This window comes from Oncorhynchus gorbuscha, linkage group LG14 (assembly GCF_021184085.1).
Source record: "Oncorhynchus gorbuscha isolate QuinsamMale2020 ecotype Even-year linkage group LG14, OgorEven_v1.0, whole genome shotgun sequence".
In the NCBI taxonomy this organism is placed as follows: Eukaryota; Metazoa; Chordata; class Actinopteri; order Salmoniformes; family Salmonidae; genus Oncorhynchus; species Oncorhynchus gorbuscha.
The window spans coordinates 53,796,724-53,820,597 of record NC_060186.1 but is presented as its reverse complement, the minus strand read 5'-3'; the positions used below and the strand labels follow the sequence as shown (position 1 = coordinate 53,820,597).

Genomic DNA, 23,874 nt, shown 5'->3' with positions numbered 1-23,874 from the left:
AAGAAATGGTAGACATACAAGACCACTGATAATCTCCCTCGATCTGGGGCTCCACGCAAGATCTCACCCCGTGGAGTCAAAATGATCACACGAATGGTGAGCAAAAATCCCAGAACCACATGGGGGGACCCACTTGCTTCAAGATGTCCACCATTGTTCCTGTACCCAAGAAAGCAAAGGTAACTGAACTAAATGACTATCGCTAGTTAAGGATCATATCACCCTAGATCCTCTTCAATTTGCTTACCACTCCAATAGATCCACAGACGATGCCATCACCGGGGGAACACTGCCTGCCCTCCAGGACACCTAAAGCACCCGATATCACAGGAAGGCCAAAAAGATCATCAAGGACATCAACCACCCGAGCCACGGCCTCTTCGCCCCTGCTATCATCCAGAAAGCTCAGTGCAGGTGCATCGAAGATGGGACTGAGAGACTGAAAAACAGCTTCTATCTCAAGGCCATCCAACTGTTAAACAGTCATCAATAGCCGGCTACCACCCAGTTACTCAACCCTGCACCTTAGAGGCTGCTGCCCTATGTAAATAGACATGGAATCACTGGTCACTTTAATAGTGTTAACACACTGCTTTACTCATCTCATATGTATATACTGTATTCTAATCTACTGTATTTTAGTCAATGCCACTCCGACATTGCTCGTCCTAGTATTTATGTATTTCTTAATTCCATTCTTCACTTTTAGATTTGTGCGTGTTGTTGTGAATTGTTAGATACTGCTACAATGTTGGAGCAAGGAACACAAACATTTTGAAACATCCGCAATAACGCCTGCGAAATATGTGTATGTGACCAATAACGTTTGATTTGATTTGAAATCTACACTGGAGTTGCTTACCTAGAAGGTTCTTGAGTGGCAGGAACATTCACTGTTACAGTTTTGACTTAAATCTACTTGAAAATCTGTGGCAAGACCTGAAAATGGTTGTCTAGCAATGATCAACATCCAATTTGACAGAGTATGAAGAATTTGGAAAAGAATCATGTGCAAATGTTGCACAATCCAGGTGTGAAAAGCTCTTACACAGAACGACTCACAGCTATAAACGCTGCCAAAAGTGCTTCTAGAAAGTATTGACTCAGGGGTGTGGATATTTATGCAAATGAGTTACTTATGTAAATTGGATACTTCTGTTTTTCATTTTCATACATTTGCATAAATTAAAAACATGTTTTTACTTTGTCATTATGGGGTATTGTGTGTAGATGGGTGAGAAAATGTGTTATTTCATACATTTTGAATGTAGGCTGTAACACAACAATGTAGAATAAGTCAAGGGGTGTGAATACTTTCTGAAGGCACTGTAAAAGTGTCATAGATACATCATGATCCCAACTAGACAACATGTGAATCTAGTCTGTGTATCTCTATAATATATTAGATCAACACATCAAAAGGTTGACTGGTATACAGTCTGAGCACTACTAAACAGGAAACTATTAGATTGCATTATGAGTCATTGTTTTCAGGAAACTCATATGTCATGATGATTATTTTGCAGCTCCCCGTGTCACCTTTTATATAAATCCACAGGGGTGTTCTCAGTGATGCCATATAAATAGCTTTTAAATAGGGCTAGTTTTAAAAAGCAAACTGAAAAAGGCTGAAAAGCAGCATGTGCGGCTTGCTAGTTACAAGCCCGCCACCCTTTCTGTCTGTTAAGGCAGAGAGTCATCAGATTCAGCACATTATACAGTCTGTGAAATATAAAGTTGAAAAGCTGAGAGGCGGAATCAGACAGTAACGAGATGCAGATTGCTGTGCGTGGATAGAGGTGCCTCAGCGTTCAAAGGCGTTTGAAATACCCCTGATAGGTGGGTTCAGTGGAGGGCTAATGGATATGAACCCCATCTCACCTCACAGGCTGACAATCTGACATCCCAAAATCTCCAAAAGCAGCTTCACCTAGTAACACCAAGGGGTATGGATACTATCTGACAGCATCCACCTCAGTTACTGTATAATACAGGAAGATATGGGGCTGTTTTGGTCATTGTTGAAGCCTTCAGTGTCCTAAAGTATTTCATGGTAGACTGGCGCAATAGACTGTTGTCATTGTACTCAGTGACTGAAATGCATGAAACCTCCTCTTGCAAACAAACCTAAAACCCAGTGTACCTTCTTGACTTGTTCTCAGCCTGTGACAGATAAGGGGGGGTGATGTGACAGAGCATGGATTATATCGTAAAACCTCTTTTAGAACAGTGATTAGGACCCTTGGTGTGAAGAAATCCATTAATAAACAGTCTAAATAGAAACGTCTCTGTTTCAAGACCCTGTCTTTCAAAGATAATTTGTAAAAATCCAAATAACTTCACAGATCTTCATTGTAAAGGGTTTAAAGACTGTTTCCTATGCTTGTTCAATGAACCATAAACAATTAATGAACATGCACCTGTGGAACGGTCGTTAAGACACTAACAGTTTACAGACGGTAGGCAATTAAGGTCACAGTTATGAAAACTTAGGACACTAAAGAGGCTTTTCTACGGACCCTGAAAAACACCAAATGAAAGCTGCCCAGGGTCCCAGCTCATCTGCGTGAATGTGCCTTAGGCATGCTGCAAGGAGGCAAGAGGACTGCAGATGTGGCCAGGGAAATAAATTGCAATGTCCGTACTGTGTGACACCTAAGACAGAACTACAGGGAGACAGGATGGACAGCTGATTGTCCTCGCAGTGGCAGACCACGTGTAACAACATCTGCACAGGATTGGTACATCCGAACATCACACCTGCGGGACAAGTACAGGATGGCAACAACAACTGCCCGAGTTACACCAGGAACGCACAATCCCTCCATCAGTGCTCAGACTGTCCGCAATAGGCTGAGAGAGGATGGACTGGGGGCTTGTAGGCCTGTTGTAAGGCAGGCCCTCACCAGACATCACCGGCAACAACGTCGCCTATGGACACAAACCCAGTGTCGCTGGACCAGACAGGACTGGCAAAAAGTGCTCTTCACTGACGAGTCGCGGTTTTGTCTCACCAGGGGTGATGGTCGGATTCGCATTTATCGTCGAAGGAATGAGCGCTACACCAAGGCCTGTACTCTGGAGCAGGATCGATTTGGAGGTGGAGGGTCCGTCATGGTCTGGGTTGGTGTGTCACAACATCATTGGACTGAGCTTCTTGTCATTGCAGGCAATCTCAAAGCTGTCCGTTACAGGGAAGACATCCTCCTCCATCATGTGGTACTCTTCCTGCAGGCTCATCCTGACATGACCCTACAGCATGACAATGCCACCAGCCATACTGCTTGTTCTGTGTGTGATTTCCTGCAAGATAGGAATGTCAGTGTTCTACCATGGCCAACAAAGGGCCCGGATCTCAATCCCATTGAGCAGATCTGGGACCTGTTGGATCGGAGGGTGAGAGCTAGGGCCATTCCCCCCAGAAATGTCTGGGAACTTGCAGGTGCCTTGGTGGAAGAGTGGGGTAACATCTCACAGCAAGAACTGGTTAATCTGGTACAGTCCATGAGGAGGAGATGCACAGCAGTATTTAATGCAGCTGGTGGCCACACCAGATACTGACTGTTACTTTTGGGACACATTATTCCATTTCTGTTAGTCACATGTCTGTGGAACTTGTTCAGTTTATGTCTCAGTTGTTGAATCTTGTTATGTTAATACAAAGATTTACACATGTTAAGTTTGCTGAAAATAAATGTAGTTGACAGTAAGAGGACGTTTCTTTTTTTGCTGAGTTTAGGTGAAGCTTTTCAGTGATTCTCTGTTTGGAAATATGGACCTGGCTCATCAGAAAACGCCATTGATCTGGCAGGGTGGCAGGAACATCATCAAACAGTGAGTGGGTGTGGGGAGAAACAGAGGGGTGGACCTCTGTAGCTCAGCCGTATGGCTCAACCGTATGGCTCTTGCAATGCCAGCATCGTGTGTTCGTTTCCCGGCACTACCCATACATAAAAAATGTACGCACGTATGACAGAGTGCATTTTGGATGAAAGCGTCTGCTCAATGGCATCCTATTATATTAAGGGTGAAGGGGGTGTGGGGGGAGGACTAAAGAGTGTGGCGATGAGGAGGGGGGCTGAAGGGGCTAGGTATGGAGTGGGTGATGGTGTTTATATACAACAGCATTACAGTTTAATGGAACCCATTTGGACGGGGCCTCTGCCACACTATGATTGCTCAGTAGGTTGGTCGTTGTAATGACGCATAGTCCTCTGGGCCATTTACGTGTGCAGGGCCATTTACGTGTGCAGCTGTGAGGTTTTTTAGAACCCTGCAATCACAGGTCTGCCATTGCTTGCTATAATATTTCATTCGGACCCTGGGATTGATATTGACTTTTACGGGTCAGTTATGAACATGGGTGGCAGGTAGCCTAGTGGTTAAGAGTGTTGGCCCAGTAACTGAAAGGATGCTGGTTCAAATCCCTGGGCTGACTAGTTGATATACCCTTGAGCTAAGCACTTAACCCTAATTGCGCCTGCAAGTCACTCTGGATGAGAGTGTCTACTAAATTACTTAAATGTGATGTTGATGAGGGAGCACATTTTAATGGAATGGGATGATGATTTGAAATCTGTAGCCAACAAGTGCTGTTCGAAATAGTTGTTCTCGTGTATGTCGTTGTGGCGAGACAGGAGTGTGAGGCATTATTGGTAATTAGATTTCATCTGTACTAATGAAAAGCAGAGACCTTCAATCTCAAGACGACAACTTCCAAGATTCCACCCACAACAATAAGAAATGTCTTTCCGATAATACCTAATCAAGTAAAAAAAGTCATTACAACACCAATTAGATTGTATCTTTAAACCAATTCAGGGGTTTTCTCAAAAACAAATGGTGTCACTAGGCTGTTATGCAGTCCTCTTTTTATTCCTGGAGCTGGAGGTTTCATTAGCCACCCTCAGTGTTCCACTACAGTGTTGATGAGCGTGTTTGTGTGTAGGGGGCCTGGGTGTAGTTAACAGTCTTTAATGCTACAAACAGCAGAAGCTGTTATGCAATGTCAACCTCTATCAGCCTTTATTAGTGAATGTAATCACTATACACACACACACACACACACACACACACACACACACACACACACACACACACACACACACACACACACACACACACACACACACACACACACACACACACACACACACACACACACACACACACACACACACACACACACACACACACACACACACACACACACACAAATGATTTATTCATCACTGACTCTCGCTCTCTTTCTTTCTCTCTCTCTCTTTCTTTCTCTCTCTCCCTCTTGCTTTCTCTCTCCCTCTTGCTTTCTCTCTCCCTCTTGCTTTCTCTCTCCCTCTTGCTTTCTCTCTCTCACTCTGGTCTGTAAAGGCATCTACCGCAGCAACCCTCCTTTAACACGAGCTCTGTTCTGTACAGAGTCAGGCTTCCTCTAGCAACTGTTGAGGGGAGGTGAGCTCAGCCATCCAGAAAATAAAGTGTTATTGAGGATGAAATGGGTTTTTTAATTGGCTGGAGTCCCGGCGTAGTGCGGAACTTACAGGGGAGTCCTGCAATTTCATACAATGACACTCCGTCCTGTGTCAGGGACTATTGATTTCGCTCTTTAGACCAGACAGAATGGCTGATCATTGAGACTTCTTAACAGTGTGATGTCCCCATTTAGGCCCTCATCTCTAAGGGCTGTAATTGCTTCGCTGCACCATAAACAGACACAAATGGCTTTTTTAAACCTCCCTTGTCTCTACGCATGAAATGGACAATACAGGGACTTCACTGTGTTCAGAGTATCTGAGAAGAAACACTTACAACATCATATTTGACAGTGGTTGAGTTTAGACACGGTGGTTGGGTTTAGACACGGTGGTTAGGTTTAGACACGGTGGTTGGGTTTAGACACGGTGGTTGGGTTTAGACACGGTGGTTGAGTTTAGACACGGAGGTTGGGTTTAGACACGGTGGTTGGGTTTAGACACGGTGGTTGGGTTTAGACACGGTGGTTGGGTTTAGACACGGTGGTTGGGTTTAGACACGGTGGTTGGGTTTAGACACGGTGGTTGGGTTTAGACACGGTGGTTGGGTTTAGACACGGTGGTTGGGTTTAGACACAGTGGTTGGGTTTAGACACAGTGGTTGGGTTTAGACACAGTGGTTGGGTTTAGACACGGTGGTTGGGTTTAGACACGGTGGTTGGGTTTAGACACGGTGGTTGGGTTTAGACACGGTTGTTGGATTTAGACACGGTTGTTGGGTTTAGACAAGGTGGTTGGGTTTAGACACGGTGGTTGGGTTTAGACACGGTGGTTGGGTTTAGACACGGAGGTTGGGTTTAGACACGGTGGTTGAGTTTAGACACGGAGGTTGGGTTTAGACACGGTTTGGGTTTAGACACGGTGGTTGAGTTTAGACACGGTGGTTGGGTTTAGACACAGTGGTTGGGTTTAGACACGGTGGTTGGGTTTAGACACGGTGGTTGGGTTTAGACACGGTGGTTGGGTTTAGACACGGTGGTTGGGTTTAGACACGGTGGTTGGGTTTAGACACGGTGGTTGGGTTTAGACACGGTGGTTGGGTTTTGGGTTTACACGGTGGTTGGGTTTAGACACGGTGGTTGGGTTTAGACACGGTGGTTGGGTTTAGACACGGTGGTTGGGTTTAGACACGGTGGTTGGGTTTAGACACGGTGGTTGGGTTTAGACACGGTGGTTGGGTTTAGACACGGTGGTTGGGTTTAGACACGGTGGTTGGGTTTAGACACGGTGGTTGGGTTTAGACACGGTGGTTGGGTTTAGACACGGTGGTTGGGTTTAGACACGGTGGTTGGGTTTAGACACGGTGGTTGGGTTTAGACACGGTGGTTGGGTTTAGACACGGTGGTTGGGTTTAGACACAGTTTAGTTGGGTTTACACGGTGGTTGGGTTTAGACACGGTGGTTGGGTTTAGACACGGTGGTTGGGTTTAGACACTGTGGTTGGGTTTAGACACGGTGGTTGAGTTTAGACACCGTGGTTGGGTTTAGACACAGACAGACACAGGTAGGTAGACACACACAGCAGTGGTTAGAGATAAGAATCTCCCTTTCTTTTCCCCTCTTTGACAGGTCTGATCCGTTCCAGGGTTCGTGGGGCGGACGCGGCTAAGGCCGGGGTCCTGACCTTCCTGGACAGTCACTGTGAGGTCAACAAAGACTGGCTGCCTCCGCTGCTCCAGAGGATCAAAGAGGTACATTTCAGGCAGTGACACTACATCTATAGTAACAGTACAGGCAGTGGCACTACATCTACAGTAACAGTACAGGCAGAGACACATCCTACATCTACAGTAACAGTACAGGCAGTAACACTACATCTACGGTAACAGTACATAAAGTGACACACCATCTACAGTAACAATACAGGCAGTGATGCATCCTACATCTACAGTAACAGTACAGGCAGTGACACAGCCTACATCTACAGTAGCAGTACAGGCAGTGACACATCCTACATCTACAGTAACAATACAGGCAGTGACACTACATCTACAGTAACAGTACAGGCAGTGACACTACATCTACAGTAACAGTACAGGCAGTAACACTACATCTACAGTAACAGTACAGGCAGTGATACTATATCTACAGTAACAATACAGGCAGTGATACTATATATACAGTAACAATACAGGCAGTGACACTACATCTACAGTAGCAGTACAGGCAGTGACACATCCTACATCTACAGTAACAGTACAGGCAGTGACACATCCTACATCTACAGTAACAGTACAGGCAGTGACACATCCTACATCTACAGTAACAGTACAGGCAGTGACACTACATCTGTTATGCAGGTGAATGAGGACCCAAAAGCGACTTGGCGAAAACAGAGTCTTTATTCCAGTAAAGGAAATAGGCAATACTCCTAGACAAATCGGAGCAGAAAACAAAACATAAAAAACTAATTCCACTCGTAGTGACGAGGACAGACTGGAGACTCGACCATAAACTGTAGGTTGCCTCGGGAAGGCACCGACCGTAGCAGACTCAGACACCTGCTCACACGCAGCATCTGAGGGAAACAAGACACAGCACGGCGAACAATATACAAGGATCCGACAGGACAGAAACGGAAAACAAGGGGAGAAATAGGGACTCTAATCAGGGGAAAAGATAGGGAACAGGTGTGGGAAGACTAAATGATTGATTAGGGGAATAGGAACAGCTGGGAGCAGGAACGGAACGATAGAGAGAAGAGAGAGAGAGAGAGGGAGAGAGAAAAAGGGGAACGAACCTAAAAAGACCAGCAGGGGGAAAACGAACAGAAGGAAAAGCAATCTACAGTACAGGCAGTGACACTACATCTACAATAACAGTACAGGCAGTGACACTACATCTACAGTAACAGTACAGGCAGTGACACTACATCTACAGTAACAGTACAGGCAGTAACACCACATCTACAGTAACAGTACAGGCAGTGACACTGCATCTACAATAACAGTACAGGCAGTGACACATCCTGCATCTACAGCACAGGCAGTGACACTACATCTACAATAACAGTACAGGCCGTGACACATCCTAGGCATACTCTATACCTTCTGATGGATAACCCAGAGTAGAAAGAATATCCACCCCATTCACCTATAGACTTTTGACATCATTCTCCCTGAACAAAATTAAGTTTCTTGGGATCTTGAGACACTAACTGCCACCCTCCAATGATCTCCAATGTGTATTTCTCCTTTTGACAGTATACGCTACACACTTACCTGAAGGAAGAAAACCCTCACCCTGCTCTCCAACACATGCTTTTTTGGCATATTTCTATATCTCCAGAATTGAATGATAAACTCCCTCCTAGTTTGTGTTGAAGTGGAGCATTGTGTGTTGTGAACTGTCAGTCTCAGTGACCAGCACCAACCCCACTCTTAGTGCGGCTGACGGTGGAGTGGTGTGACTGGGGTGAAAATGGCAGTTTACCTTCTGCTGTTCCGCTGATTGCCCCTAATCTGGAATAAGTGCAGTACTCCCTCCATTTGCACCAACAGCACTCTTCCCTCTCTGTCTCTGTCTCATCCCTCCATCTCCCCATCTCCCCCAGGCTAAGACAGAGGATTGACGGTTGACTCTCTCTCGCCTTAAAAGCTCTTATACGGACATGCTGCTTTCTAAACATTGAAAGAGGCCTATGACTAATGCTGGCGGGCTTACATGTTATATTCAATTATATGCTAACCTTAATGCATGTCTGACTTCAAAGTGCTGTCTGAATCTTAATGCCCTGGTGCAGTTTCCGATGTCTGGCCTTAAAATCTCAAAAACTTGCCAACATTATTTTGGATTTGGCACTGCGAGGCATATCACAGGAAGTTATAAAATATACAGTATGTGTTAATACAGGAAGCTCTTGTCTACAAACAGTCCAAATATAAAAACAAGCAGGATTGATTTTGTTCTGAGGGAGTCATCCATCACTGTCCTCATATATACATATTTATTTAAAAATGTATTACTTATTGATTTGTGTCAATGCAGGCACAAAGACAGATGTATAGTATTCATGACACACCACACTGCTGTAATAGACCATTCCTCATAGAGCAGCATAATGTCAGAGAAGAGAAGGATTTTTGCAATTGGTTGAAAGGGATTTGATGACTATGTATTCTTGTGTCCCGGGAAACATACCACGGCAGTCTTGGGAAGGATGGTTGCCGGTCAAGGCAAATCACCTTGACTGAACACCATAGCAGAGAGAGAGAGGGGGGGGGGGGGTAGAGAGATGGGAGAAAACAAATATTTTTGAAGTAGAGCAGATGAGCATGTGTGAGACATGAGCTGAAGCTGAGGAGGCAAATCAAATGTCAGATGATGCGGTCAGACCGCCCTGGATGCTGCCTGTCACTGTGTGTGTGTGTGTGTGTGTGTGTGTGTGTGTGACTGTGTCAGCAGCTGAAGGTGATTCTGTTGTGGGCTTTGACTGTGACTGGGCTTGTGTCTGCCTGTCAGCGCTAACTAGTTTGTGTGTGTGTGCGAATGCTGACTGGTGTGTGAGAGTGTTTGTTTGCATGGGTGTGTGTGAAGAATATTTAGAGACATGACTTTCACACACCACCCGTTAACCTCCTCTTCACTCTGTCTGATCTGATCAAAGACGCTGATCGATGTACAGTACCTTAGATTAGCTGGGCAGCCAAGGGTGAAAGACAATGAGCCTGAGAGACTGTCACATCTGTCAAGTAATTCTAAGGGCAGTTCATCAAGAAACGCAGCACAATGTATCACATTTCCTAAAGGTAGGCATTCTACCATGGTATTTCCTTGTCCTCAAGCGACTTGTAAATTAGCTCCAGAGCATTGACTGAAACATCATCCAACCTTCTGTGTGACCTACTGTATGAACATAATGCATGTTTAATCAGTGCCCTGCAGCACATCAATGACCCTCATTACACCCACACCTTCCTCATTAACTTCAGCTGCTGAACTGTAAATAATGAATACTGAATCAAATCCCATTATTACCCTATGTCCCATTGTTACTGTATGTTTTGAACATGGTCTCTGACTCCAGTCTCTCTCTTGCCTCCCCAGGACCCCACCTGTGTCGTGAGCCCAGTGATCGACATCATTAACATGGATACATTCGCTTACGTAGCAGCCTCCTCTGACCTCCGTGGAGGTATAGAGCTATAAGGGCTTGACCTCCCCGTTTTCATCGCTCTCTCCACATCTATGTCCCTCCCTCTCTCTATCCATCTCTTCATCTCCAGCCCTCTTTCCACCCCTGTCTAGTGCCTCCCTCTCTCCAATGACTCATCCATCTTTTCCTCCCTCACTCCTGACCCCATCCCTCTCTCCTTTCACTTTCCCTCCCCCAGGCTACCAGGTCTCCATTAACTGGCTAGTTGAGGCTACACACACACACACACACACACACACACACACACACACACACACACACACACACACACACACACACACACACACACACACACACACACACACACACACACACACACACACACACACACACACACACACACACACACACACACACACACACACACACACACACACACACACACACACAGCCAGATGAACAACTCCTATCAGTGTTCCCAGAGAACTGGATACGACAATTAATGGGGCTGATACTCCTAGGCCTTAGATTGGATATTTTAATTATTGAAGGAGCCATCTGTCATAACATGAAAAAGTTGTGGTGTCAATAGAGCCACATCGATCCACTGAGACCCGGCCCTGCCTGCCTGCAGACTGCTGCGCTAACACTCCTGGGTCTGCCTGCCAAATCAGACCCTCTCTCTCTCCCCTGCACACACACACACACACACACACACACACACACACACACACACACACACACACACACACACACACACACACACACACACACACACACACACACACACACACACACACACACACACACACACACACACACACACACACACACACACACTCATACTGAGACGCGCACAGAAACACACATGGGCACGCATGCATTCGCAGACGCACACACATACACACATCTATACTCACACACACATGCAGACACATCTACACATACAGTATGTATGTACATTATCAATTGAGCAAATATGCATTGCTCTTCTCATGCATATATTTGGAGACATGAATGGCACTGCATCTGTCTCAGGACAAGACGGGACGGGATGGGCTTTTCAAAAGCTCTTGTGTAAAGGTCATTCCAAAGGGTCAGGCCAGATCAGTCATTAGCCCATGAGCCATAATCATCCATAATTAATAATTTGAGTAATTAAATAGGAGACGTTAGCAGGCATGGTGGCTGTAATTATTGACAGTGTTCTGTCAGAGATTAATAAAGCATGTGATGAAAGAAGGGGGCTTCTGTGGATGTGAGGCTGCTGCAGCGTTTCTAAACCCCGCCTTAACAGTCCATCCTCCTCCTCACCCCTCTCTTCCCATTATCCTTTTGTTATTAATCGTTTGGTCCCCTTCTCTCTGACCTGCACTGATCTCTCCTGACCCGTCTCCCTTTCTTTTCTCAACTATTGTTCTTCCCCACTCTTTCCATATCTCTCCTTCTTCTAAATCTTCATTCAGACTTGCAATGCTCTCCTCCTGACCCTCCCCTGACTTACCCTCTCTCTCTCTCTCTCTCTCTCTCTCTCTCTCTCTCTCTCTCTCTCTCTCTCTCTCTCTCTCTCTCTCTCTCTCTCTCTCTCTCTCTCTCTCTCTCTCTCTCTCTCTCTCTCCCTCCCTCTCTCCTTCACCCTCCCTCATTCCCAGTTCATGTTGTGATTATCTCTCTCTCGCTCTGCCGCAGGCTTCGACTGGAGTCTACATTTCAAGTGGGAGCAGTTGTCTGCTGAACAGAAAGCCAGGAGAGCTGACCCCACCGAACCCATTAAGTAAGTGAAAGGAGGCATAAAGACGGATATTAGGGGATGGTTTGGCTGCAGATGAGAGGAGAGGGATGGAGCGATGGAGCAGGGAAGTAGGGGACGAGGGGGTGCCCTGCTTGCCTGCCTGGCCATCCATCCCTCCGTCCTCAAGTCCAGTGACCGGCAGCATGCAGCCATGCTTTTTCTTTTTCGTCTGATGGAGCAGCAGGGGAATTAATTCTCTCCCCGAGGTCTTTCACTGCACTGTGATCTAAACAGTCCATCAGGGGAGAGAGAGGGAGAGGCAGACTAGAAAGCAGCATCTGAAAGAGGCAGTTAAGCCATTGATCGCTGCAGAGATAGCAGCAGCACGATTAATGAGAGCGCAGCCCAAAGGAGTTCAGAGAGGAGACCGGACCACAGCCGATTAAAGCACCTTTGCATTATTTCGTCCAAAGAGATGTGATCCTCTTTAATTCTCCTGGCCCCAGGTGGCTCTGAATCGGGGGCAGATTATTTTAATGCTCGGCTAGAATGATTGATTGATCTCTCCCACACATCTCTCTTTCTTTCACTCTCTGTCTCTATCTCTGTTCATTTTCTGTCATAATTATAGTCCAGGTACAGGAAGGAGCATCTTTTCTAATGAAAGACTTGATACTGTTGTCACTCTGCATAAATGCTAATGTGTGTTTCCATGATGAACATTCACCATGCTGTGCGGGGCTTGAGAACCTTGGCTCCTGCCAGTCTGACACACCATGCAGTATGTCAGGGCTGGGGACAGTGTCACAGAGATGCTGGGCTGTGGGCTAACATCTTCCCTCTACTTGAGAAATGAGTTAGACAGTGAGCCTCTCCACTTGGCTCCCTCGGCCCTGCTCAGGGCAATCTGGAGGGCCTCTCTCATCTCCCCTCCTCCTCTCCTCGTTTCTTTCTGTTTTGTTCCTTTTCCTCCCCTCCCATCGTTTCCTCTTCACAATTCTTGAAGAGGAAACTCCTAATCTCTCCGTCTCTTCTTCCTTTCGCACCTCTCTTCTTCTCTTTTCTGCCTTTCTGTCTTCCATTCTTTTCCCCACCTCGTCTAGTTTCCTATTCATACTTCTTTACTCATCTCTCTGTGTGTACTTCATTTCCTTCATCCCTTCCTCTCTTCTCATCTCCTGTTTTCCTCCTCTCCCCTCTTCTCCTGATGAGTGTATATGGTCCACTACCCTACATCCCTCCACGCCGACCCCAAACCCCTGAGCTGTCAGTGGGGGTGTTAGAGTAATGAGATCCCCTAATAGCCCAGGCACAGACCCAGCCCTGGTAGGAACTGATCCCACATCAGGCTCACAGTGTGGCCCATGTGCCACAGACTGTTGCAGCGTCACATGGAGTCTGCTCCTCACACTGGCACAAATAGACAACCAGATAGAGACTTGGTTAAGGACGCGCGCACTCGCACACGCACAGGCACACAAACACACTCACAGACACTGTAGCAGCCTACTTACCATGGAGTGGTGGGACTGAAACTGAGACAGCATCAGAGCTGGTGTTGAAAGAGGCTAAAGAGGCACAGATGGTGGGAGCATGGGGTGCCAGTGTGTGTGTGTGTGTGTGTGTGTGTGTGTGTGTGTGTGTGTGTGTGTGTGTGTGTGTGTGTGTGTGTGTGTGTGTGTGTGTGTGTGTGTGTGTGTGTGTGTGTGTGTGTGTGTGTGTGCGTGTGCGTGTGCGTGTGTGTGTGTGCATTTCACAGGAGAATGGGCTCGTAGTAATGACTGGAGCAGAATTGGTGGAATGGTATCCAATACGTCAAACACATGGATTCCAGGTGTTTAATGCCATTCCATTTGCTCCATTCCGGCCATTGTTATGAGCCATTCAGCCTCCACTGGTGCATTTACGTGCTGGCATGTGTGTGGTGTGTGTGCGCGTGCAGCGTTCGCGAGTTAAGGGCAGAGAAAACAGATTCACTACGATGCATTACCATTCACTCTTCATTGTATCCACTCAATAATACACTTCACTTAAAGTACACTGCAAACTACACTTCACAGAGCATTTTGAGTCACAAATGTGTCACTATCCACCATCTTACTAACCTGCCACTGTCCTATAGCTGCCTACACATCCAGTCATTCAGTCCCATCTTCATGGGGGGGGGGGAGTCTATTTATGGACCGTCTGCACAAAGTGGGATCTGAAAATGGAGGCAGCTTCAGTAGTTAATGGCAGACAGCAATAACTAAGAAGGATTTGGTGATGTGCCTCAGGGTTTTACAACATTGTCCAACGATGATGATTTCCTCCTGTAATGCTCTGTTCGGTTGTTACGACAACACTCATTCAGTCTGGCAGATATTTATGTTGCAGCAGGCGAAATATACAACAAAGGATGTCTCTCGCTGCAAAACGAAGAAGCATCACGTTGTCTGTTGTATTGTGTGAGCTTTCTCATTTGGCTTTCTCATAAAGCTGTTTCTGACTTTATGCTGATATACTTGTTTAGTAGACTGAATCAATAAATCATGAATGATTATGTTTACTATCAGAAATAGTATGTCCTGGTGCAAGGCTTGAAATGCAGGAGGAAAACATGCAGCCTAAAGCTGTTCAGGATGCAGCCAAGGTCATCGTTGGCGAGGGTTGTATTTTGTATTTTGTCCACCAAAAGTATGTGGACACCTGCTCGTCGAACATCTCATTCCAAAAACATGGGCATTACTATGGAGTTGGTCCCCCCTTTTCTGCTATATCAGTGGGGCCTTGCTTCCATTCCAGCCACAAAAACATTAGTGAGGTCGTGCACTGACGTTGGGCGATTAGGCCTTGCTCGCAGTCGGCATTCCAATTCATCCAAAAGGTGTTCGATGGGGTTGAGGTCAGGGCTCTGTGCATGCCAGTCAAGTTCTTCTAGACCGATCTCGACAAACCATTTCTGTATGGACCTTGCTTTGTGCACAGGGGAATTGTAATGCTGAAACAGCCTTCCCCAAACTTTTGCCCCAAAAGTGAAAGCACAGAATTGTCTAGAATGTCATTGTTAGCTACAGTGTTAAGATTTCTCTTCACTGGAACTAAGGTGTCTAGCCCGAACCATGAAAAACAGCCCCAGACCATTATTCCTCCTCCACCACACTTTACAGTTGGCACTTTGCATTCGTGCAGGAAGCGTTCTCCTGGCATCGGCCAAACCCAGATTTGTCCATTGGACTGCCAGATGGTGAAGCATGATTCATCACTCACATTTCAACATTTTGTTACGTTACAGCCTTATTCTAAAATTGATTATTTTTAAATGGTTTATCCTCCTCAATCTACACACAGTACCCCATAATGACAAAGCGAAAACAGGTTTTTAGACATTGGTGCTGTAACAGCGTTCTTCGTTTGTCGAAAGAGAGTCGGACCGAAATGCAGCGTGGTGGTTACTCATGTCTTTAATAAATGAATCGCGATACATGAAATAACTTATACAACTACAAAACAACAAACGGAACGCGAAACCTAATTACAGCCTATCTGGTGAACACTACACAGAGACAGGAACAATTACCCACGAAATACACAGTGAAACCCCGGCTACCTAAATACGGTTCCCAATCAGAGACAACGAGAATCACCTGACTCTGATTGAGAACCTCCTCAGGCAGCCAACCTATGCTACACCCCTACTCAGCCACAATCCCAATACCTACAAAACCCCCAATACGAAACACAACATTTAAACCCATATCACACCCTTGCCTGACCAAATATATAACGAAAACACAAAACACTATGACCAAGGCGTGACAGTTGCACTTTTATAAAAACTCAAACAGAAATACCTTATTTACGTAAGTATTCAAACCCTTTGCTATGAGACTAAAAAAGAACGGATCAAAGTATAGAGAGATCTTTAATGCTTAATGACCTCGGACTGGGGTGAAGGTTCACCACCAACAGGACAATGACCCTAAGCACACAGCCAAGACAGAGCAGGAGTTGCTTCGGGACAAGTCTCTGAATGTCCTGGAGTGAACCCGATCAAACATCTCTGGAGAATCCTGAAAATAGCTGTGCAGCAACGCTCCCCATCCAACCTGACAGAGCTTGAGAGGATCTGTAGAGAAGAATGGGAGAAACTCCCCAAATACAGGTGCGCCGAGCTTGTAGCGTCATACCCAAGAAGACTTGAGGCTGTATTCGCTGCCAAAGGTGCTTCAACAAAGTACTGAGTAAAGGGTCTGAATACTTATGTAAATGTGACATTTCCATTTTTTATTTGTAATACATTATGCTTTGTCATTATGGGCTATTGTTTGTAGATCGATGATGGACAAACATTTTTTTAATCCATTTTTTATTAAGGCTGTAACCTAACAAAATGTGGGAAAAGTCAAGGGGTCTGAATAATTACCGAAGGCACTGTACATGGAACCCAAAAGGGTTCTTCCTGGAACCCTTATCCTATGGGGACAGAACTGTTTCATATAATTTTTTCTCTCTCCTCTCTGCCTCTATTTCTTTCTGCCTTTGTTCGATCCTGTGCTGAGTGAATTGTGTTAGATAGGTCCCGGTTGGCACTCCATGGAGGGCCTGGGTGCAGCTTCACCTTCTGCATGATAATGAGAAGGTATCATCTTACACGTCTCACTGGCCTCTGCTTGTCAGCCGGCCCTGCCCTGCCTGCCCCGCCCGTCTGCCCCGGCTGGCTCCTGTATCACTCAATCAATTTACATTTTACTCAACGACTCACACGCACTCACTGGGCCTGTCCCGGGACATCCTCATTATTCACATCAGCAACACTCAGCCGGTTGGAGATAGAAGTTTGGACACTTCTACTAATCAAATCAAATCAAATCAAATTTTATTTGTCACATACACATGGTTAGCAGATGTTAATGCGAGTGTAGCGAAATGTTTGTGCTTCTAGTTCCGACAATGCAGTGATAACCAACAAGTAATCTAACTAACAATTCCAAAACTACTGTCTTATACACAGTGTAAGGGGATAAAGAATATGTACATAAGGATATATGAATGAGTGATGGTACAGAGCAGCATACAGTAGATGGTATCGAGTACAGTATATACATATGAGATGAGTATGTAGACAAAGTAAACAAAGTGGCATAGTTAAAGTGGCTAGTGATACATGTATTACATAAGGATGCAGTCGATGATATAGAGTACAGTATATACTTATGCATATGAGATTAATAATGTAGGGTAAGTAACATTATATAAGGTAGCATTGTTTAAAGTGGCTAGTGATATATTTACATCATTTCCCATCAATTCCCATTATTAAAGTGGCTGGAGTTGGGTCAGTGTCAATGACAGTGTGTTGGCAGCAGCCACTCAATGTTAGTGGTGGCTGTTTAACAGTCTGATGGCCTTGAGATAGAAGCTGTTTTTCAGTCTCTCGGTCCCAGCTTTGATGCACCTGTACTGACCTCGCCTTCTGGATGATAGCGGGGTGAACAGGCAGTGGTTCGGGTGGTTGATGTCTTTGATGATCTTTATGGCCTTCCTGTAACATCGGGTGGTGTAGGTGTCCTGGAGGGCAGGTAGTTTGCCCCCGGTGATGCGTTGTGCAGACCTCACTACCCTCTGGAGAGCCTTACGGTTGAGGGCGGAGCAGTTGCCGTACCAGGCGGTGATACAGCCCACCAGGATGCTCATGATTGTGCATCTGTAGAAGTTTGTGAGTGCTTTTGGTGACAAGCCAAATTTCTTCAGCCTCCTGAGGTTGAAGAGGCGCTGCTGCACCTTCTTCACGACGCTGTCAGTGTGAGTGGACCAATTCAGTTTGTCTGTGATGTGTATGCCGAGGAACTTAAAACTTGCTACCCTCTCCACTACTGTTCCATCGATGTGGATAGGGGGGTGTTCCCTCTGCTGTTTCCTAAAGTCCACAATCATCTCCTTAGTTTTGTTGACGTTGAGTGTGAGGTTATTTTCCTGACACCACACTCCGAGGGCCCTCACCTCCTCCCTGTAGGCCGTCTCGTCGTTGTTGGTAATCAAGCCTACCACTGTTGTGTCGTCCGCAAACTTGATGATTGAGTTGGAGGCGTGCGTGGCCACGCAGTCGTGGGTGAACAGGGAGTACAGGAGAGGGCTCAGAACGCACCCTTGTGGGGCCCCCGTGTTGAGGATCAGCGGGGAGGAGATGTTGTTGCCTACCCTCACCACCTGATGACGAGCTTGGAGGGTACTATGGTGTTGAATGCCGAGCTGTAGTCGATGAAGAGGAATACATAGGTATTCCTCTTGTCCAGGTGGGTTAGGGCAGTGTGCAGTGTGGTTGAGATTGCATCGTCTGTGGACCTATTTGGGCGGTAAGCAAATTGGAGTGGGTCTAGGGTGTCAGGTAGGGTGGAGGTGATATGGTCCTTGACTAGTCTCTCAAAGCACTTCATGATGACGGAAGTGAGTGCTACGGGGCGGTAGTCGTTTAGCTCAGTTACCTTAGCTTTCTTGGGAACAGGAACAATGGTGGCCCTCTTGAAGCATGTGGGAACAGCAGACTGGTATAGGGATTGATTGAATATGTCCGTAAACACACCGGCCAGCTGGTCTGCGCATGCTTTGAGGGCGCGGCTGGGGATGCCGTCTGGGCCTGCAGCCTTGCGAGGGTTAACACGTTTAAATGTCTTACTCACCTCGGCTGCAGTGAAGGAGAGACCGCATGTTTTCGTTGCAGGCCGTGTCAGTGGCACTGTATTGTCCTCAAAGCGGGCAAAAAAGTTATTTAGTCTGCCTGGGAGCAAGACATCCTGGTCCGTGACTGGGCTGGGTTTCTTCTTGTAGTCCGTGATTGACTGTAGACCCTGCTACATGCCTCTTGTGTCTGAGCCATTGAATTGAGATTCCACTTTGTCTCTGTACTGACGCTTAGCTTGTTTAATAGCCTTGCGGAGGGAATAGCTGCACTGTTTGTATTCGGTCGTGTTGCCAGACACCTTGCCCTGATTAAAAGCAGTGGTTCGCGCTTTCAGTTTCACGCGAATGCTGCCATCAATCCACGGTTTCTGGTTAGGGAATGTTTTTATCATTGCTATGGGAACGACATCTTCGACGCACGTTCTAATGAACTCGCACACCGAATCAGCGTATTCGTCAATATTTTTATCTGACGCAATACGAAACATACATGTCCCAGTCCACGTGATGGAAGCAGTCTTGGAGTGTGGAGTCAGCTTGGTCTGACCAGCTTTGGACAGACCTCAGCGTGGGAGCCGCTTGTTTGAGTTTCTGCCTGTAGGCAGGGATCAGCAAAATGGAGTCGTGGTCAGCTTTTCCGAAAGGGGGGCGGGGCAGGGCCTTATATGCGTCGCGGAAGTTAGAGTAACAATGATCCAAGGTTTTACCACCCCTGGTTGCGCAATCGATATGCTGATAAAATTTAGGGAGTCTTGTTTTCAGATTAGCTTTGTTAAAATCCCCAGCTACAATGAATGCAGCCTCCGGATAAATGGATTCCAGTTTATCACCTGGATCTATCATAATGTGTTCTTAGTGTCTACAAAAAACATACCAACAAACTACCTCAAGTCTACCCATCCAGTCAATGTTCCATGGTATAATACTCCTGGAATTCTCTCTCTCCTGCAGGACGCCTATCATCGCCGGAGGGCTGTTTGTGATTGACAAGTCGTGGTTCAATCACCTGGGGAAGTATGACACAGCCATGGACATCTGGGGTGGGGAGAACTTTGGTGAGTGAGTCAGTTGACTGGGCAGGAGCTGGGTTGAGGGGATTATGTTGTTGTGTGTGCCTGAGAGCACCTGAATTGGTGCAGTGTGTCAGTCTGTCAGCACTAGTAGCCTGCCTCTATAGCTGACACAATTCTTTCAGTCTGCTCAAGGATGCCTTCGCCTTGAGACCTTTTCTTACTAAAGCGGGACAGTTGATTTATTGTGTTTGGGTTTGTAATGGTCATTACCACAGACCCAAACCCCCCAAAAAGTGTCAAGTGATACTTTTTTCAAATCAATCAAACCCTCTCCATATGATTTACCGTGTAGTTAAAACACCAAGGGTCAAGAAGACACAAATAATAAGCAGAATTTTATATGACCAATTATTGACCAGACTGGAAAAGAATGCTCTTCCTCTTTCTCAACATCTCTCTCCCCAGTCTCTTTTATTTCATCCTCTCTCTCTCTCTCTCTCTCTCTCTCTCTCTCTCTCTGTCATTTGCTGTCTCTCTCCCGCTCTTTCTCTCTTTCATTCTCTCATTCTCTCTTTCATTCTCTCTCTCTCTCTCTCTCTCTCTCTCTCTCTCTCTCTCTCTCTCTCTCTCTCTCTCTCTCTCTCTCTCTCTCTCTCTCTCTCTCTCTCTCTCTTCTCTTGCTCTATCTCATCTCTCTCTATCTCTCTCTCACACATTCTCTTGCTCTATCTACACACTCACACTCACACACACACACACACACACACACACACACACACACACACACACACACACACACACACACACACACACACACACACACACACACACACACACACACACACACACACACACACACACACACACACACACACACACACACACACTTTCTCATCTCCCTCACAACTCTCTTTTATTTCTCTCTCTATATCACGTGCTTACTCCCTGCGCTGCTCCCTTTAACACTTTGAAAAGTCGAAAAAGCTCAGATGCTTGTTGGGAATGTAATGTCTGCTTCCAGCTCACACTCTCAAACACATAGATCCCCTGAACGCAGCTCACTCTCCAGCCCACTTTCCAGCTCACACTCTCAAACACATAGATCCCCTGAACGCAGCTCACTCTCCAGCCCACTTTCCAGCTCACACTCTCAAACACATAGATCCCCTGAACGCAGCTCACTCTCCAGCCCACTATCCAGCTCACACTCTCAAACACATAGATCCCCTGAACGCAGCTCACTCTCCAGCCCACTTTCCAGCTCACACTCTCAAACACATAGATCCCCTGAACGCAGCTCACTCTCCAGCCCACTTTCCAGCTCACACTCTCAAACACATAGATCCCCTGAACGCAGCTCACTCTCCAGCCCACTTTCCAGCTCACACTCTCAAACACATAGATCCCCTGAACGCAGCTCACTCTCCAGCCCACTTTCCAGCTCACACTCTCAAACACATAGATCCCCTGAACACATCTCACTCTCCAGCCCACTTTCCAGATCCGAATCACCCGAATTCTGATCACCTGTTCACACACCTGTACGTCATTATCACACACTATTTACTTCAGTTCTTTGCACCCCGTCATTGTGAGGTATTGTTTGTTTTGTGACACACTTCTATTCGGAGTGCTGGGTTGCCTGTAATTTAATCCGCCTGCGTATGATAGTTTTGGCCTGCCTCACTAATGACTCCTTTTGCCTATCGCATTTCCTGTTATCTACCTATTGCCTGATCTCCTGGACTACGTTACTAGCCTTTCCCTGCCTGTACTGTTTCCTTTTTGGCCCCCCTGTGTATGACCTTCTGCCTACCCCTGGACCCAGCTACCTGCCTCCTCCCGTGTATGACCTGCCTCCCCCTGGACCCAGCTACCTGCCTCCTCCTGTGTATGACCTGCCTGCCCCTGGACCCAGCTACCTGCCTCCTCCTGTGTATGACCTGCCTGCCCCTGGACCCAGCTACCTGCCTCCTCCTGTGTATGACCTTCTGCCTGCCCCTGGACCCAGCTACCTGCCTCCTCCTGTGTATGACCTTCTGCCTGCCCCTGGACCCAGCTACCTGCCTCCTCCTGTGTATGACCTTCTGCCTGCCCCTGGACGCAGCTACCTGCCTCCTGTGTATGACCTGCCTGCCCCTGGACCCAGCTACCTGCCTCCTCCTGTGTATGACCTGCCTGCCCCTGGACCCAGCTACCTGCCTCCTCCTGTGTATGACCTGCCTCCCCCTGGACCCAGCTACCTGCCTCCTCCTGTGTATGACCTTCTGCCTGCCCCTGGACCCAGCTACCTGCCTCCTCCTGTGTATGACCTGCCTCCCCCTGGACCCAGCTACCTGCCTCCTCCTGTGTATGACCTGCCTCCCCCTGGACCCAGCTACCTGCCTCCTCCTGTGTATGACCTTCTGCCTGCCCCTGGACCCAGCGACCTGCCTCCTCCTGTGTATGACCTGCCTGCCCCTGGACCCAGCGACCTGCCTCCTCCTGTGTATGACCTGCCTGCCCCTGGACCCAGCTTCCTGCCTCCTCCTGTGTATGACCTGCCTGCCCCTGGACCCAGCTACCTGCCTCCTCCTGTGTATGACCTGCCTCCCCCTGGACCCAGCTCCTCCTGTGGTCCTTTACAATAAACACCTGCTGTGCCCTGCGCTTCAAACCAGCTCTCTGTCTCCAACCGTGTTCATTACAGGAAAAGTTTTGAGCATGTTACTCCGAAAAAGGAAGCATCATTTTAAATGCTGTGTTTGAAGCTACAAAACTTCAACTCTGTTGGGTTTAAAAGACAAGTGTGTAGCATCAGCCCCGATGTTTATACTGTATTAGCCTGGGCTAAATTAGACCAGGCCATGGAGGGACTTGTTTATTTACATTCATGTGGCTTGTGGTGCACTTCTATATGAGCAGAGGACACGGCAGTTTAAAACACGAGTTTAAACCTGAGATATGAGGCAACAAGCATGTTATCAAATATTCAAAGCGTCAGAGTTGCCCCATATAGTGTAGATTTCCAATAACACTTTGTAATACTGTGTGTGTTTGAATTGAATTTCTCCTGTCTCTGCCTGTCCCTGCCTTAGGACTCATACCGTCTAAAAGCACTGAGCATACAATACAGTGCTACTCTTCGTGGTTCATGGCTGTCCCCTGAGCTATTCCATGTGACAATGATAACTAATGGTAGCTGTGTGTTGTGTGTGTGTATAGAGATCTCGTTCCGGGTGTGGATGTGTGGAGGGAGCCTAGAGATTATCCCCTGCAGCAGGGTCGGCCACGTCTTCCGCAAGAAACACCCCTACATCTTCCCCGAAGGCAACGCCAACACCTACATCAAGTAAGACCTGACCCCATCTGTACTGTATCCGCCTGCTCCAAAATAGAAAAACAACTAACAACTGCACACAGACCCACATCTTAATGGATCTATCGGACTGCCTTCTCCAAAATAGCAAGGCAACCCACGACAACCAAAGTACTGCGCTGTGACTGTACCGCGCTGTATGTGATAGTGTACGCGTTATTGAGCTGTATTCACTTTGTTCATGTGTTACAGCTGTACAATCGTGGCAATACAATACAAAAAATTTAAAGGCCAACCCACTGCAGCCAAAATAAGTGTAACACTTCATATTGTACTACTTAAAAAATGTATATTTAGCTGTTTTTACATTGTTCGCGTGATTGATAGGCCAATATTCGTGCAATTTCAGCGAACGTGGCAAATATAAATGAAAGAAATTGCTGTAGTGTGCTCTAAAGCTTTGCCAAACATTGTCTTTTGAATGAATTATGCTAAGCTCTATTGTCCCCTGCACATCAGAGTGGTTTGTCCCTCTCTTTCCATAT

General features: G+C 46.7%; 1 protein-coding gene across 2 annotated transcripts in view; it reads left to right on the top strand.

The window, feature by feature from the left end:
* The window catches only part of LOC123995112 (polypeptide N-acetylgalactosaminyltransferase 14-like), a 116,370-nt gene that overhangs the window by 78,414 nt on the left and 14,082 nt on the right, over positions 1–23,874 (top strand). For both annotated transcript variants that reach the window (XM_046298452.1, XM_046298451.1), the window contains 5 exons: positions 7,101–7,222; positions 10,578–10,665; positions 12,316–12,400; positions 19,970–20,073; positions 23,236–23,362. In XM_046298452.1, the coding sequence (XP_046154408.1) occupies positions 7,101–7,222; positions 10,578–10,665; positions 12,316–12,400; positions 19,970–20,073; positions 23,236–23,362 (526 nt within the window). The remainder of the gene's footprint in view (positions 1–7,100; positions 7,223–10,577; positions 10,666–12,315; positions 12,401–19,969; positions 20,074–23,235; positions 23,363–23,874) is intronic.